Source organism: Staurois parvus, unplaced genomic scaffold (genome assembly GCF_062004578.1).
Source record: "Staurois parvus isolate SC_StPar_1 unplaced genomic scaffold, SC_StPar_1.0 ptg000813l, whole genome shotgun sequence".
NCBI lineage: Eukaryota > Metazoa > Chordata > Amphibia > Anura > Ranidae > Staurois > Staurois parvus.
The window spans coordinates 3752809-3771380 of record NW_028318609.1 but is presented as its reverse complement, the minus strand read 5'-3'; the positions used below and the strand labels follow the sequence as shown (position 1 = coordinate 3771380).

The 18572-nt window shown below is 41.3% G+C and overlaps 1 protein-coding gene across 3 annotated transcripts in view; it reads left to right on the top strand.

Moving 5' to 3' along the window:
* The window catches only part of GGA3 (golgi associated, gamma adaptin ear containing, ARF binding protein 3), a 103052-nt gene that overhangs the window by 4409 nt on the left and 80071 nt on the right, over positions 1–18572 (top strand). For all 3 annotated transcript variants that reach the window (XM_089654909.1, XM_089654908.1, XM_089654910.1), the window contains one exon: positions 15230–15314. In XM_089654909.1, the coding sequence (XP_089511035.1) occupies positions 15230–15314 (85 nt within the window). Of the gene's footprint in view, positions 1–15229; positions 15315–18572 lie in introns of those variants that run through there.

The following is an 18572-nucleotide window of genomic DNA, read 5'->3' as shown; positions in this document are numbered from 1 at the left end:
TACCAGTGTTCAGATTTCCTATTGCACTGTTTGGAAAACTTATTAAAGCAGTTAATAGTTTTTTTTTTTTTTAGATTGTTTGAAAGATTGACACCCCGGTCACATCGAGCCCGACTTTGAAATTGTGTGACTTACAGTGAAGTCGCACGATTTAAAAGTCGGGTGAGATGCTGATTTCAGGTGCGATTTGCAAGACATCTGACACAGATGTCTATGCAAATTGCTCCAAAAGTAGTACATGTACTAGAAATCAATGCGGCTCCGACCAAGTCGGAAACCGCACCAATTGACCACTCTAATTGTGGACAATAGGGTGCAACTTAGCATACAATTTGCAAGTAGCATACCATGCAAATCGCATGCCAAGTCGCACCCGATGTGACCGGGGTGTAAGGTGGAATGCCAGTCAAAACTTATTTCTAGCTTTTGGTAGTTTGAAAAACTTTAGTCAGAAGGATTTTTGTTGTTTGTTATCTCACTGGCAAGAATGTATTTATCACAATATTATATTATATGAGCAATCCTTCCCAAAGTCCCATAGAATGCCCAATGGAAGATTTCTCCTCTGCCTCTGTACCAGGCACAGCTGTTACATTATAAATCTCTGTCCCAATCACCTAAGGCCACATTCGCACTTGCGTATTTTTGGAACATGCGTTTTGGAAACATGCTACAAGTGCGCATTGCATTTTTGGGGTCATTAATTGTTACAAACGCACCAAAACACATGTTGAAACGTGCAGTGCTGCATGGCCAAAAAGGTGTGAAAGCTTCTTTGGCGCTTTTATCATGCGTAGATGGATGGGCTGCCCTGTGTACATTGCCTGAAAATGCCTGCAAGGACACCGGTTCCCCTTGCACTAGGTGTGAGTGGGGTTTACAAGTAAATGGGCTGCCCTATGCATGTTGTGTAAAAATGTGTACTCGGGTTCCTGTTACTCTGGGTGTGAATGGGGTTTTCAGGTGAATGGGCTATCCCATGCACGTTTTGTGAAAACTCTCGGGGACACAGCAATAATGTTTTCTTTTTTCTGAAAAAATAGAAAAAATGCTTTGGCTGGAGCTCTTCTTTAAGATCATAATCATTTTGTTGTGCTTATGTATGTGAAGATCAGCACAGAAAATGCAGCAAAGAACCTCTAAAGAAAGCAGATGAGGGCGCTGCTAGTAACTACTCTTGTAACTGAGCAGCTAACAGTATATTACAGGCAAATTAAAAAAAAAAAAAGCCCTTAGTCTAGTTATGTACTTTTTAAAAAAATATTAAGGTAACTATGTCATGCCTTTTGTGTTCAGTCCAACCTTATAAGAAAGGAGTAGGCACCAGCAGATGCAGAACATTTAAATATGTTTCTACAGGGCTGCCCAGGAGTATGCAAATACTCTTTTTTTTTTTTCATTAACCCCTCGCCTACAGGGCACTTATACCCCCTTCCTGCCCAGGCCAATTTCCAGCTTTCAGCGTTGTCGCACTTTGAATGAAAATTGCGCGGTCATACAACATTGTACCCATATGAAATTTTTATCATTTTCTGTGACAGATAGAGCTTTATTTTGGTGGTATTTAATCACCTCAGGGTTTTTTATTTTTTCTTAAACAAACCAAAAAAATTTAGAAAAAAAAATGTTTTTTCTTAGTTTTTGTTATAAAATTTTGTAAATAAGTGATTTTTCTCCTTCACTGATGTGCGCTAATGAGGCTGCACTGATGGGCACTGACAGGCTGCACTGATGGACACTGATCGGTGGCAGTGATGGGCACTGATGAGGAGGCACTGGTAGGTGGCACTGATAGGCATTAACAGGCATCACTGATGAGCACTGAAAGGCAGAACTGATACATGGCACTGATAGGCGGCACTGACTGGCACTGACAAGCACTGTTAGGCAGCACTGACAGGCACTGTTAGGTGGCACTGATGCGCACTGATAGGCAGAACTGACTGGCACTGATAGGTGGCACTGATTGGCATTGATAGGTGGCACTGACTGGTGCTGATGGGTGACACTGAAAGGCAGCTCAGATGGGCACTGATATGTGGCACTGATGAGCACTGATGGGTACTGGCACGAGGCACTGATGAGCACTGACATAAGGCACTGATGAGCACTGACACAAGGCATTGACAGGTGACACTGCTGGGGCTACACTGATCGTCACGGCACACTGATCATCAGTGCCCTGATGATCAGTGTAGATGTCCCCTTCGCGGAAAGCCGATTACCGGCTCTCCTCTCCTCTCGAGCTGTCAGCGTGACAGCTCGAGAGGGGAGAAATGCCGATAACCGGCATTTCCCTGTTTACATGTGATCAGCAGTGATTAGACACAGCTGATCACATGACCGAGCCAACACCTTCGGCTCTTTCCGTGATTGGTGATCCGCTATGTCCGAAGGACACAGCGCACCGCCGATCGCCGCTCTGCGCGCTCCCTGAGCCGCGCATGCGCAGTGAGAATGGGAGGACATCATATGACGTCCTTCCAGAACAAGAAAACCACCTTGCGCCCGTCATATTACTATATGGCAGGTGGGAGGTGGTTAAAGTGAATCTGACCTGCTCCAAATTTTTTCTCAGGTGACAACAGTTTTGAAAGACATAACCCTTGGGTGCGTACTTGTGTTAATTTTCCAATTTATTACCATTTTCTGTGTGGGTCTCCTTGCAGCCCAGGCCCAGGCTATGCATGGTGCCTCAACTTCTGCCCAAATAGAGGTTAAGCCTACCCCCTGTCATTCAGCTGTCAAAGTGGCAGGGGTGAAATTTAAACTGGTTGTAAACCTCAGACATGAAATATGAACAAAACATATCCCTCTATAGTGTGTGCTTGTCTCAATTCAGAGCACTAAGTGTCATTTCTGTCTGCTGCCTCATTTCTCTGTTATCTGTATGAGTCACTTATGACAAGTTTTCTTGACACCAGCAAAAAAAAGGTGACAGCGGAGGGAACAGTCTGTGATTGACAACCTCAGCTTTGTTCCTGTGTGCTTTGTGAAGGGGGTGTGTCCCTTACCTCCAGTCAGCTTTCAGAGCTCTCCTCACTGCTGTAACTTCAGCTATCCTCCTCTGATTTTCAGAGCTGAGAGATCCTGTGTAAATTCTGCACTTTGAATGGATGTAGGAGCTAGACAGTTGCAGAAAGACAGGTGCAATTTATTTAGTAGGATTGCTTTAATCTCTGTGTATCAGCTGAGACCAGTCACTTCGCTGGGTATATGTAAGGCTAGGTTCACACCTATGCAATTGCGTTTGTCCTGTTTCTACAGTGCTTTTTGCGGTGCATTTTTGCTGCTCTTTGCTGTTTTTTTTTTCTTGTTGCTAGGCAAATAAAAATGCAGCAAAAATGCACTACATGCTTTTCTGCAGCTTTTGGCTCTGTATGCCACCAGAATATATTAAATTGAAACAATTCAAATGAATTTGAAATGCAGACTTTCAGCTTTAATTCAAGGGAATGAACATAAATATCAAGTACAAATTGTAGGAATTGCAACCATTTTTATACACAGTCCCTCCATTTTCAGGGGCTCAAATGTACAGTAATTGGACAAATGAATATAATCATAAAAAAATGTTAATTTTTAATATTTTGTTGAGAATCCTTTACTGGCAATGACTGCCTGAAGTCTGGAACCCATGGACATTACCAAACACTGGTTTTCCTCCTTTCTTTGGCAGGCTCTAACTGCAGCTGTCTTCAGTTGTTCTTTGTTTGTGGGTCTTTCGTCTTTAGTTTTGCCTTCAGCAAGTGAAATGCATGCTCAATTGGGTTGAGATCAGGTGATTGACTCGGCCATTGCAGAATATTCCACTTCTTTTCCTTCAATAGCTCCTGGGTTGTTTTTGCAGTGTGTTTTGGATGATTGTCTATTTGTACTGTGAAGCGCCGTCCAACTTTGCTGCATTTGTCTGAATTTGGGCTGACAGTATATCTCTAAACACTGCAGAATTCATCCGGCTGGTTCTTTCTTCTGTCACATGATCAATAAACACCAATGACCCAGTGCCACTGGAAGCCATGCATGTCCATGCCATCACACTGCCTCCACCATGTATTATAGATGACGTTGTGTGCTTTGGATCATGAGCTGTTCCAAGCCTTCTCTTAGTTTCATCCATCCAAAGAATGCTTTTCCAGAACTGGTCCGGCTTTTTTTAGATTTTTTTTTGGAAAAGTCTACTCTGACTTTTCTATTCTTCAGACTTATGAATGGTTTGCACCTTGTGGTGAACCCTATTTGCTCTTGTGAAGTCTTCTCTTGATTGTAGATTTTGACAATGATACGCCCACCTCCTAGAGCATGTCCTTCACTTGTCTGGATGTTGTGAATGGGTTTTTCTTTACCATAGAGAGGAGCCTCTGATCATCCTCCACTGTTGTCTTCCGTGGATGTCCATGCCTTTTTATGTTGCTGAGCTCAGTACATTCTTCAGAATGTACCAAACTATTGATTTGGCCACTCCTAATGTTGCTGTTATCTCTCTGATGGATTTGTTTCATTTTTGAAGCCTTACAATGGCCTGTTTCACTTGCATGGACAGCTCCTTTGAACACATGATGTAGGGTCACAGCAATAGATTCCAAATGCAAATACCACACTTAGAATCAACTCCAGACTTTTCACCTGCTTAAATGATGAAGAAATTACGCCCACACCTGGCCATGAAACAGCTTTTGATTCAATTGTCCAAATTACTTTTGGTCCCTTGAAAAAAGGGGGATGTCTACTCTTAAGAGCTGTAATTCCTAAACCTTTCCTCCAATTTGGATGTACATGCCCTCAAATTAAACCTGGGAGTGTACACTTTCAGCCCATATCCATTATATAACTATAACTTGAATATGTTTTGGTAAATACCTGAAAAAAACTTAAATTGTTCCTGTGTTCAAATATATATGGACCTAACTGTATATCCTGCCTAAGCAAAGGTTGCCTTCAGTGAAAACCACATCTCAAAGGTGGATCCAGAAATACAGACAGATAAAGCTGTATTCAAATCTAAAATCTGCTTGTTTTGCTAGGGCCCCACTGGCATTAAAGCTGAATTACAGTTTTTTCTTTCTTTCTTTCTTTTTTTTTTTTACATATATTGCTCTAGCTTGGACCAATGTACATATTCCATACCTGGCTAATCACTTTGAAAATTGAAAATTACTGTAGTAGCCTCTGCTACTACAGTGATCCTCACTGTCTTCTGGGTCCATTGGCAAGTGTTTGTCCTGCTGCATAGTGAACACAAGGGGTCACTTATTTGACAGGGGCACCATTCAGAGAACTCCCCTGCCGAGTGAGCATTCTTGAATGGATGAGGTGGAGATTGTGATGTCAACTCCCCAACTTTCCACCATACCTTATCAGAGAAATCTTTGCATTGATTGGGAATATATAAAGCGTTTTCTGATTGGTGCCCACACCAAACAAGCAGCCCCCCCTGAGTTTTCTATCTAGCAGAATGTCTGTATGCTGGTGAATCACATGCATCTCTCGGTGGATATCTTCTCCACTTTACACCCAAGTCCTTGGCAAGATAATGAGGTGATCTGGTTTCTAATATCACTTTTATTTTATTCATCTGATGTTTCCTACAAGCTGTCCTCTGCTTTTGATTGTCTAGCTGAGGTCCCTGTTTTAATTTACTGTCCCTTAAGCATACTTTAATAAAAATGAAAATAATTTGCATATCCTATCACAGGACAAAGAGCAGGCTATTCATGATTGTGTGGGTTATATGCCACCTATCAGCCGATCAATCAGAGAGTAATTCCTCCCCTATATAACCTCCTACACAGAAAGTACTTACGTTTTTCCCCAGTGTCTGTGAGGTGTGTTGTTACCAGGGTGGATTTGATTTAAATCACTAGTCAGTAAGGCTTGATTTAAATCCTAGTTTTCTACATAAAGATTAATTCTTGCTGGTATAACTTTAATATGCAAGTAGATGAAGATTTTTAGAATAACAACTTTTCATTTTAGTTTTTTTATCCCCAGTTTAATAGGTTAATCATTCATATTTGGACAACTTTTCTGTTGTACTTAGGAAGGAGAAATATAATCATTACCTTAATAATAACAATTTAAATAGATTTATTCAACTGAAACAATAACATTACAGTATATGTTATTTGCTTAAACAAACATCCATGTTTGTTAACTAATTTGGCTAAACAAAATATATATATTTTAAGAAACTTAGACTGTCAGCCCCTTCCTCCTCACACTTAGTCTCACTTTCTTCTTGTGCAGATCTATTCCACTCCAAAGAATCAGAAAAATATTGTTTCTATTCTATTCACTGAACTTCTTGAAACTTAGCACTGAAGGGGTTGATTCTGTATTCATAGGTTTGTAGAAGTTAGGATTAAGGTCTTTTTCTTAACTCAGTTCATGTTATAACATTTTTGCTGCGAAGAAGAGGCATGTGATCTCCGCTGAGTCAAATTCAGTTTTGAGAACTGCAAAAGTAAACCGAGCACCGAGATAAACATAATATCTTGTAGGGAGAGAAACTGCCCAATAATCCTACAAAAACTTCTGGAAGAGCATGACATTGTGAATGGATTAATGGAATTTATTTACCAAAAAAATTAAACATATACAGCTTTATTCTACATAATTAAAAAACTAATCTTTATTTCATGATGGAATAACCTTTGGATGGTAATATATTTTCCTCAAAAAGCATTTTATTTAAAAAAATCCGATTTAAATTAAAAAAATCCGATTTAAATCAAAAAAATCCGATTTTTAAAATTTTTTTTTTTTTTAAATCATTGATTTTTATCCACCCTGGTTGTTACTGATGTGCTGCATGTGCTCCTGGAGAAAATTTTGTGGTCTGGAACTGTTCTGCTGAGAATCAAGGACTTCAGTCAGATCCATGCGAAAAGCTATTAGCCAATATGGATGGTACCCGAGCCTCTTTGCATAGGAGAGAAGAATCCTTGAGGTTTGCCTGTAATGTGGCCTTATGGCGCCGGACCCTGCGTATAGAAACCTGTGTAGTGTTTGTTCTGACCAAGGTGCTTTCCAGCAGGGTGCTATACAGGTCCAGGGGGGGGGGGGGGGGCAAAGATATAAGGTGGACTGAGTCCTTGAAGGTCTTTTATGACAGAGCCCGCTGTAATAGGTTAAGGTTGGACTTCTGCTATGATTCAGAGTCCTTGGGCGGGAATGGTAAGTTTACATTTGCAGTGTTTACATTTACAGTCTTTGAAAATCTGACTGTCTAGTTATTCTCCAGTGGCCACAGGGGGCAGTGTGCTGTTTGGTCTGGCCGGGCTATGCTCTGTGTGTCTCTGAAGGAGTATTGGGCTGCAGTTTTTCCTCCAGCCACTAGAGGCCATGGGGCCATTCTCTATAGCCTACTATTGCATAGTGGAGGCAGGGGGTAGAGTGGTGGCCATTTTGGCTTATGTTTGAAGTCACATGTAGGCTGACGGTTTAGTGAGACTCCTGAGAGATAGCAGGGACATGGAGCAGTCTATGGCTGGATGATGATGTGTGAGTATACCTGTGGGGGATCTACATTACCAGACAGGACACGGTTATATGGTGTACTATAGTAAAGAAAATTACCGTATACATGAAAAATCATCAATACATGATATATGTGCAAAGAAAATCACTCTTAATTGTTATAATCAATTCCCAAATGAAATATCAATCCATACATCACATATGGACCGATACTACAAATAATAATCAAACGGTAACAAATAAGTCCAATCAGTGAAGCGTATATCCAAATTCATAGTGTCCAAAACAGTGGAAAGAGAGGACAAAAAAATATTTTTCACAGTGTCACCAGCAGCATGCACTACTCCACCCATATGCAGTCATCAGAGGGCTAGAGTACAAGTAAATGTATCATAGCCAACGTAATAATTCCAGCGTTCCAATCCCTGGTCACCTATTCAGAAGTCCTTGATGGAAAGGAGCTCACACCACAGAGCCTTTGGGAGGGCCTTATGTACTGTCGTCACGCCGCCGGTTTCGGAATTCGGAGCGGTGGCCATCTCTTGCTCTGTGGTGTGAGCTCCTTTTCCACTGTACTGACACGGTGAAGATTTTTGGTCCTCTCTTTCTCTTTGCACTGTTTTGAACACTGTATGAATTTGGATATACACTTCATTGATTGGACTTCTTTATTTGTTACTACCATTATTAGTTAGTATCGGTCCATATGTGATGTATGGATTGATATTTCAATTGGGAATTGATTACAACAATTGGGAGTGATTTACTTTGCACATATATACCATGATGATTCTTCATGTATGAGATAATTTTATTTAGTATGATTTAGTGCTGGACTATTCTTTCCTCTGTACTCTTTTATAAAGTTGTTGTGTCACCTTGTTTGGTGCTAGCAGCTTTTTTTCAGAAGTGCTCACTTATATTTTTTCTTGGTATATGCTGCATTAGCCTGCATAATGTTGGGGGGCTTCTACAACTGTTTTTGCATGGGTATCAGTGCACTTAAAGGAGTTGAGTCTCCAGAGTAGCTTGCTTTTGATCGGCAGGAGCTTGCATTTAGGTTGCACTGACGCGGCATAGAGGTTGAGTTTGATGCATGTGTGCTTGACTCGTCCTGCGAAACTAGTGTGGAGCCAAGTGCAATTAATTTTGACATTATGCTTCTAGATAGCAGGGCAGTTGCAGCATTGTATTACATTATTGCATGCATACCTGCATAATTATTTGAACTGCATATGTACATGCATACTTAAAGGAGAAGTAAAGCCAAAGCTCTTTTGGCTTTACTTCTCCCGTGGATCAAAGTAGTGCAGTTCGTTCTGCATTCCTGTGATCCATTTTCACCCTGCTGTCGGCTGATGTCATCAAGCCGGTCCAGGCTGGGGAAAGATCCTGACTTCAAAGTCTGGAGCGGCACATGGCTCAGCCTTTCAGTGAGGCGCTGAGAGCCTGAGCCAGCCGCTGCCTTCACAGCCCAGTGCTCCAGTGAGCGCCTGGGGGCAGACCAAACAGCGGTGACTGACACTGAGTGGCTGTGAGAACTCAGCAATCAGCGGTTATGTGATCGCTGAGTTCTCACACTTAGAGCCGGCAGGGGACAGATGACGTATGGACCGATTCTTCATCCACCTAGGTAAGTATAAATGGGGAAATAAAAAATTGTCTGAAATACTGAAATGAATAAATAGACTACATAGGTATATGCATACTTAAATGCATAAACTGCTTAAATACATACTTAATGCATAAACTGCATACGTAAATGTATACTTAAATGCATAACCTGAATACATACATCCTTACTTAAATGCATAAACTGCATATGTACATGCATACTTAAATACATAAACTGCATACATACAGGCATACTTAAATGCATAAACTGCATCTGTACATGCATACTTAAATGTATACTTGTTTAGACTGCATATTTATACTTGCATACACTCCACACATACATGCATATTTGCACAAACTGCTTACTTGCATAAATTGCATACTTGCATGAACTGTGTACTTGTATAATCTGCATACTTGCATAGCAGCTGAGTACCTGTATACTTGCATAAATGCATACTTATGTACCTACATAGCTATATACCTGTATAGATGCATGCTTGCTTGCCTGCGTGATTGCATAACTGGTGACCAGCATGGCTATGGACTTGCATCCCTGCGGGGCCTAAGGGATCCCAGAAGGGGGAGGCAGCCGAGAGGCAGGTGTGCTGCCCTCGGGGGGGGGGGGGGGGGTAATCTGGCAGTCTTTGCATTTCACGATAGACTAGTGGTGTCAGGTGTATCTGGGCCATTGTGTTGTGTTTGTCTGACATTGCAGCCTATTACTGATGGAAAAGGTGCAATGGACTGTGGCTGCATCACCCTTAACACTCCTGATCTCGTCTGAACTCAGAAGCTAAGCCGGGTCAGCCCAGGTTAATACTTGCAGGGAAAACTCCCTGGGAATACCGGGTGTTGTAAGCTTTTCCCCTCCAGAGTCTGAGACTGCTGTATTTGAGAACTACCTTGGGCAGAGGATGCTAGGAAACAGAAATGCTGCTTGCGCCAAGCTTTAATTTCTAGCACTTCAGGAGCCTCCAGACTAAAACCACCAGACTTAGGAACAGCTTGTTTCCTACAGCAGTTACATTACTGAACTTTGCTCCCCGTTGATCCCTTATTCCCCTATACACTTATCTCCCCTTCTTGTTTCTCCTGTGTATACAAACATTGAACTGTATTCATTTTACACACTGGCATAAGTTCTCATTTCACTCATTCGTGTAATAAGTATTATGCATTAGCTTTACATTCATTATTCTTAATTATTCATAATCTGTATATTATGTCCATAGCACTTCAATCTACGTATTAGTCTATAGTACTTCCATATGTACATTATGTTCTTAAATAGTGTCTATCTTGTACATATTGCAGACACTGTATATTTTGTACTGCTTATTGCATTTCTGGATACAAAACTGCATTTCGTTGCCTTGTATTTTTACATGTGTAATGGCAAAAAAGTTGAATCTAATCTAACCTAATCTAGGGCAATCTCTGAAGTGATTCGAGACACTCGGCAGGATCGCAGGCCCAAAACCAAACGGTGACATGTGGTTTATCTTAGACCTCAAGGCACTAGGCATAAGTCTAGACATCCTTCTGTTTCAGATGGGATCGGTCCGATCAGTGGTGGCTTCTTCAAGAGATAGATTTCGGGTATCCATAGTCCTCAATGACACATATCTTCGTGTGCCAATTTTTTAACGCTCATCATGGGCCTCTCTGATTTGCAGTAAAGAATCGCCATTTTTTTTTTGGAGCACTGCCCTTTGGGCTAACCACAGACCCCCGAGTTTAAAGCAAAATATAAGAAGCAAATGGTATCCTTCAATACGTTTCTGCATGAGAAAATGGTATCTATGTTGAAGCGGTTTCCTATGTGCTGTTGCACTCTAGGTCTTATTTAGAGGAACATTCTATCTGTCTGGATGATGAAGGTCTAAGTATTGGATTGCTGGAGGGGTTTGTTCCGTGTGTATTTCAGAGTCGGAATTGGTGGTTGATTGTTTGTAATCTGGAGAAGGGGTAATTTTCCTTCCAGTGATATGGAAAATAGTAACTACCGATGCCAGTCTCTCCGGTTGGGGGGTGCTGGTTTGGAGGTGGCTACAGTTCAGGGGACTTGGTCTCCACGGGAGGTAATACTGCCCATCAATATTGTGGAACTACGGGCAGTATGCCTTTCTCTAGATTTTTGGACAAACCAGTTGCACAGGTTTGTGGTCAGGGTTTGATCCGACAATACCACAGCAGTCAACTAACAGGACAGCACCAGGAGTTGTGCAGTTCAGTAATAGGTGAACCAGATTCTGTTTTGGGCAGAGCAGCATGTGCTTTCTCTGTTGGCACAAATTCCAGGTTCTACAACAAGTTATACAGGTTGTGTCAATGTCGAGAATCCCACTGGCATTAAGAGTAAATGCACTGGTAATACCTTAGAGACCAGTTTACTCTAATCTATGTCTTCTCCTGACTCAACTATTCCCGTGACTTTTGCGCAGGATCCTGAAGGAGGTAACACTGATAATAGTGGTAGCCCGGCCCAGCCCAGGAGGGCTTGATACACTGACATAGTGTATCTGGCACAGGACGCTCCTTGGACACTTCTGGTCCACCCAGACCTATTGTCTTGGGTCCAGTATTGTATCCTACTTTACGATCGCTAGGATTGAAGGCTTGGCTATTTAAGCCCAGGTCTGGAATGACCAGGGGGTCTTGGGTCCTGTTTTCTCCTTGCTTTTGAGCGCCAGGAAGCCAGCCTCAGGGAGATTCCATTACAAAACTTGGATATCTTATTTGCCTGGTGTGAAGCCAGGAAGTGGCACCCACGGAAATGTGTGATTGCACAGTTTTTGTCCTTTTTCCAATCGGGAAGAGAAATTAAATTGACCTTAAGTGCCATTAAGGGTCAGATTTTGGCTCTATCCATTTTTTTCCCCAGAGCCCATTGTTTAACACTTCTTGATTCGTACTTCGTGCAGGGTGTAACGCGGACGACCTTGTCTGTCAGGCTGTCCTTGTGTCCTTGGGACTTGAACTTGGTCTTGGCTGTCCTTGCAGGATCCACCTTTTGATCCAATTTAAGAAACTTAATCTTATCATTTGACTCGGAAGGTGGCTTCTTTAAAAGATAAGTTCACCTTTTGGATAAAAATAATAAATGCACATTTTTTTTGCTGGTAAAAAAATGTGCATTTATTATTTTTGTTGGTAAAAAAATGTGCATTTATTATTTTTGTCCAACGGAACCTGGAAAGCATTGCACCAGCAATCAGTAGATCGCTGATGCCATGCAGGGCTCCTGCAGACCTGTCTGAATATCTGCTTACTGTACGGGATGTACGGCCAAGCAGATATTCTGACAGGAAGCTTGAATGAACTACCATGGTGCTCCACAGCGTCGTGGTAGTGCATTGAAAAACTACAAGCCCACAGCCGCTAAGGCTATTGGCACTTGCAGTTCACAAGGTTCTACCAGGTGGATGTCAGAGCTGCGGAGGATTCTGTCTTTGGCCTCATTGTATTACGAACGTATGAGTAGGTTCTTTGGGATTGATTATAATGTCACTCACCTGTCAAAGTTTTTATTGCTTTAGAACATCCCACATAATCATGAGTAGCCTGCTTTGTGTTCTGTGATGTACGATAAAGAAAATTTAATTTTTTCTACATACATTCAGGTCCATAAATATTGGGACATCAACACAATTCTAACATTTTTGCCTCTATACACCACCACAATGGATTTGAAATGAAACGAACAAGATGTGCTTTAACTGCAGACTATCAGCTTTAATTTGAGGGTATTTACATCCAAATCAGGTGAACAGTGTAGGAATTACAACAGTTTGCATATGTGCCTCAAACTGTTGTAATTCCTACACCGTTCACCTGATTTGGATGTAAATACCCTCAAATTAAAGCTGACAGTCTGCAGTTAAAGCACATCTTGTTCGTTTTATTTCAAATCCATTGTGGTGGTGTATAGAGCCCAAAATGTTAGAATTGTGTCGATGTCCCAATATTTATGGACCTGACTGTACTTACCTGTAAAATCCATTTCTTGGAGTACATTGCGGGACATAGAGGTCCCTCCCCTCTTTCTGGAACTTCATTGCTTCCAACAAAGCTGAAGTGCTTCCTGTGTAGGATGGGATATATAGGGGAGGGCTTCCTCGCTGATTGGTTGACCAGTGTGCATTCACCTATAGGTGGCAAATAACCCACATAGTCAGGAATAGTCTGCTCTGTGCCCCATGATGTACTTCAAGAAATGGATTTTACAGGTAGGTATGTAGAAAAATAAAATCAATTTTCCTCTCTGAAATAACAGTTGCTATAGAAAACACTCCAGTATTCCATAGCTCCCCAAGTTTGTTTCTGTTCTGTAGCTGTTGACTAATATGCTTAGAAAGGAAAAAGTGAGATGATTTCCCAATGACAGTGACACTTTTATCATCATTTGCTTACTGCCTTCTGTTGCTCTATCCTAAAACATATTTAGCATCCATCTCTCTCCCTTACACGTGATATAACCATAATTCTAGTGCATGCCCTCATCATATAGTGGAATGACCACTGTAATACTATGCTGGGTCGATGATGTCACAAGGGGACAGGATCACCCAGTGATATCACCGGGTGGCTCCGCCCCTTGTCTTAAAACCATCTGAGGGCGGGAGCCTTCGTTTGGAGCTGAGCTCTTTTTTTCTTCTTCGGGTCGACTCCAGTAGCGTTGTTAAACGTGATTGAGATTGGATCTACTTCGTGGGACAATTTTTTTTTTTTTACATTTTTTAATAAAGGACTTGTCAAAAACTGTCATGGTGTTTTTATTAACTTTTTACACTTTTTTGGGTAATAAGTAGGGATACTATATACCCCATAAGTAACCCCCCACAGACCACCAGAACCACAGCCTAGGGTTGTTTGGAAGAGGCCCTTGTCCTCATCAACATGTGGACAAGGTGCTTGGAGGGGGGAGTCTCCCCTGCCTGATAGCAACCCCCCATGTTAAGGGTATGTGGTCTTGTATGGTTCAGGAGTGGGGGGGAGCACTCTCTCGTTCCCCCCCTTTCCTGACTTGCTGGGCTGCATGCTGGCATAAGGGTCTGGTATGGATTTTGGGGGGACCCCACATCATTGTCTTTTTACATTTTGGCGTGGGTTTTCCCTTAAAATCCATATCGAACCTGAAGGGCCTGGATTGGATTTTTTTAATTGCCGGCAATAGGTTTCTTTATGTTTATTTGTCAGCGGGGACCTGACTCATCAGTTGTTAAGGGCACAGTGGCTGCCCGCTCCTTAATAACCAGCTAAAGTCACAAAAAAGCGCGAAATGGATAAAAGTGCTAAAAAAAAACCCCATTGAAAACAAGTGTGAAAAATACCTAAGAACACCCTGAAAATGCATCAAACGCAATCTGAATAGATGTGAACCTAGCCTTAGTTACTGATCCAGCAATGCTTCCACCATCTGGCAAGGCAAAGTCAATTATTACAGTTTACTTTTGTAGGCTATAGATGAGTCCTTTTTTTTTTTGTTCAACCAGCAGGTTGAACAAAAGGAACCAGCACACATTTGAGGTGGATGGGGGAATCCTCCCCGCTGAACCTTTGTATTCTGACAGCAGGGAGACTTCTTTCCTGTCAGAATACATCAATCAGTAGCTGGCAGTGCTGATGGAACAGGGAAAATCTTACAGGCTGGTTGTGCAGAAGTCGATTGGTAGATAGACTTCTTTACAGTCAGCCTGCTAATACATGGATCAAAATTTGGCTGGTCCTTGCAGAACCGTCCGAATTTTGATCCATGTTTGGCTGGCTTTACTTCATACATTTGTATAGGCAGGGTTTTGTGTTTTCAATGTTCCACATACCCCCATGCACTACTTAAATACAGGTTTAAATATTATAGGTATCGTTTCCAAGAATGGTTTAGAGACTTGGCAATATTGTGTTATTACTGATAATTGCTGTTCAGAGACTTGCATCCCTTGCAGAATATACCAAAGCCACTTATATCTGTCAGTCACAAGTCATGTTATTTATAGATTTCAGTGCAATAAAGAAGAAGTAACATGTGGCTATAGATAGGTTCAGTGATGGATCCAAGCCTGAAGATGACAATGCAAATGGTTCTCTGTTGTGGAACGTCATGTGGTAATTTTCATCTCTTCTTTTTCAGATAAAGCCACAAACCCTTGTAACCGTCAAGAGGACTGGGAATACATCATCAGTTTCTGTGACCAGATAAATAAAGAGCTTGAGGGGTATGTGTGTGATTTGCGAGAAGAAAATAAGAATGCACATTGCTGTGGTAAATTTATAAAGAAGTTACCCATCCTGTTTTCTAGATTGGAAGTGAAATTAATGTGATAACATACACAAGAACAGTGTTACTGATATTTTTCTTCACAGAACAATCGCAATACTGTTTGTTAAAGTAGAACTATAGGCAAAACATTTTTTTCATTTTGAATAGAGTAAGGCAGGGTTATAACCCCTGTCAGTTTATTTTTTGCCATCTGTGTCCTATTGGGGAGATTTACCTTTACTTCCCATAGCGAAAACACATTTACATTAGATATTGTGGGAGAGCCTAACACTTCAGCAGTGATGAATAGACAGTTATCTTTGTAGCAATGTACAAGGGATAATCCCTGCATATTAAGGGAATCCCTTGGGGACCCCCAGGTCACCAGAACTAGTGTCACCATTGGAAATATTCCCCTCTGTTACTTTTCTGGGGAAAACCCAAAATTTGGTGATTTCTTTACTTTCAATGATAATGGTAAACAGGACAGAGTGAATCTCCCTAACAGGGGCACATACAGCAATAAAAACCTAATAGTTTTTTTAATCCATCTCCTCTCTATCCAAAACTAAAAAAAAGTTTTGCCTTAAGTTATACTTTAATTCATAATGTCTAGACATGTAAAATACATTAGATATTGTGGGAGAGCCTAACACTTCAGCAGTGAGGAATAGACGGTTATCTTTGTAGCAATGTACAAGGGAAGGTAAAATGTATCTTTATTACATGCATGCTTAGAAAGTAATCCATGACATTACTTTCACATTATCCCTTGCTTGTTGCATCATATTTTATGTATTGTATTATTATACAGTTTATACTCTCCTCTGCTGGTCATCTGCACATAAAATTATTATTATTCTTATACAGGATTTATAAAGCGCCAATAGTTTGCTCAGCGCTTTACAATATAACGGGTGACAATACAGCAACAATACAGTTCAATACAAGAGGGAAAGGAGCGAATGTTATTACCACTTAATGACTTCTGAGATAAGCTCTCTTACAAATATTTATATGAAAATTTTGATCATTATATTTGATGACTTGATGAAAGTTCTTCCAAAGAAAGAATTTTGGAAAAGGAGACACCACACAGATAGCGTCACTTGGCTCAGTTAATTTTTATTCGCTCTCTCTGGCTAAGTTCTTAAGCTCCACACACACTAGCATTTTTCTAAGCTCCTAGAAGCTGGTATCAGCAAAATTTTCTGCTCCTAAAAGCTAAATAGTGTTATCCATGCACACTATTTTAGGCTAGTAGCATTTTTTAAGAGCAGAAAAAAATGTGTTTTTGTAGAGTTTTGGGGAATGTTTTTCTGGCAGAAACGCTCTTAAATGCTACTAAAACGCTCCTAACAGCTTTTTTCTAGCTTTTTTTTTTCTGTACTGTAAAACCGCTAATATAACGCTAACGCTCCTAAACGCTTCTAAAATCCTACTACAAGCCAGGACAAAAACGCTATTATCCAGCTTTTTTTTTTCATTTTTTGAGCTTATAAAAAACGCTAGAGAGCAAGGAGCTGCAGAGTGATATTCGATGCTTCATTTTTTTGTTTTTAAAATAAACATTTTATGCTGACTTCTCTGTTCATTAGTGTTGCACAGAGCAGCCCTAGTCCTCCTCTTCTTGGGTCCCCCCTGGCTCTCCTTGCTCCTACCCGCAGAGCTGCTTGCTCTGGGAGCACTCATGCATGCTTGCTCCTGAGCCCTGCTCTGTGTGTCCATAATACGCACAGAGCAGGACTCGCCCCCCCCCCCTCAGTGGCTCCCACTGCTGTATCTGAGCCAATGAGGAGTGAGAGAGCAGAGAGAGACTCGGCTCTTGCGCACAATGCTGAATCAAGATCGGGCTCATGTATGTATTTGGGGGGCTGTGGGAGAAGCTGCATGCAGAAGGTTTTTTACCTTACTGCAAATAATGCAGTAAGGTAAAAAACCTTCTGCCTTTACAACCACTTTAAAGTGGTAGTAAAATCCCGTTTTTTTTTTATATACCTACAGGTAAGCCTTACCTGTAGGTACAGTAAAAATCTCCTAAACATGCACCGTTTAGTAGATATTTACTTTAGCAGTGCTGGTGATATGCACTGTGTTCTCAATGGACAGCTGTACCAAGGAGAGAGCTGTGCCACAGTCGATATATCATTGTGGCTTGGCTAGTCAAACGTCCGCAGCCCCCAAACCCTGGAGGAAGACCAGGTGAAGATGGAAGTCCCGGGGTACCATGACAGCACATGCTGGGGGGGCTTCTTTTTCAGGTGAGTCTTTCATAATTTACTAGTATGCGATGCATACTAGCACATTATGCTCTACCCAGCAAAGCATGATCCAATTTGCTCCTGCAGGGGAAAACATTCCTTCCTGATCCTCCGAGGGGCAATCGGATATTCGCTGGAACAACTTTACCTATAAATAGAAACCAGTTATATTCTGTGTATCCAAGAAAGAATGCAGGCCTTTTTTTAAAGCAATCCACTGAGCTGAACAGAACCAACTCTTGAGGGAGTCTATTTCACATTTTTACAGCTCTTATTATGAAGAAACCTTTCCGTGTTTGGAGATTAAATTTATTTTCCTCCAGACGTAAAGAGTGCCCCCTTGTCCTCCGTGATGACCTCAGGGTGAATAACTCTACACCGAGTTTACTATATGAACCACTGATGTATTTATACATGTTGATCATATCCCCCCTTAATCTCCTCTTCTCAAGAGAGAATAAATTCAGTTCCTCTAATCTTTCCTCATAGCTGAGCTCCTCCTTGCCTCTTATTAGTTTGGTTGCCCTTCTATGTACTTTCTCCAGTTCCCCAATGTTCTTTTTGTGAATTGGTGCCCAAAATTGAACTGCATATTCCAGATGAGGTTTACTAATGATTTTTACAGAGGTAAAATGATATCTCTCTCTCTCTGGAGTCTATACTTCTTTTAAAACAAGAGGATTTTGCTCGCTTTAGAAACTGCAGCTTGGCATTGCATGCCATTATTAAGATGATCTACCAGAACTCCCAGATCCTTCTCCACCATTGATTCCCCCAGTTGTACCCCCCTAGTATGTATGAGGCATGCATATTCTTAGCCCCCAAGTGCATAACCTTACATTTATCAACATTAGAACCTCATTCGCCACATAGTTGCCCAATTAAACAGTGCATTGAGGTCGGCTTGTAAGTTGGAGACATCCTGTAAGGACGTTATTCCACTGCACAGTTTG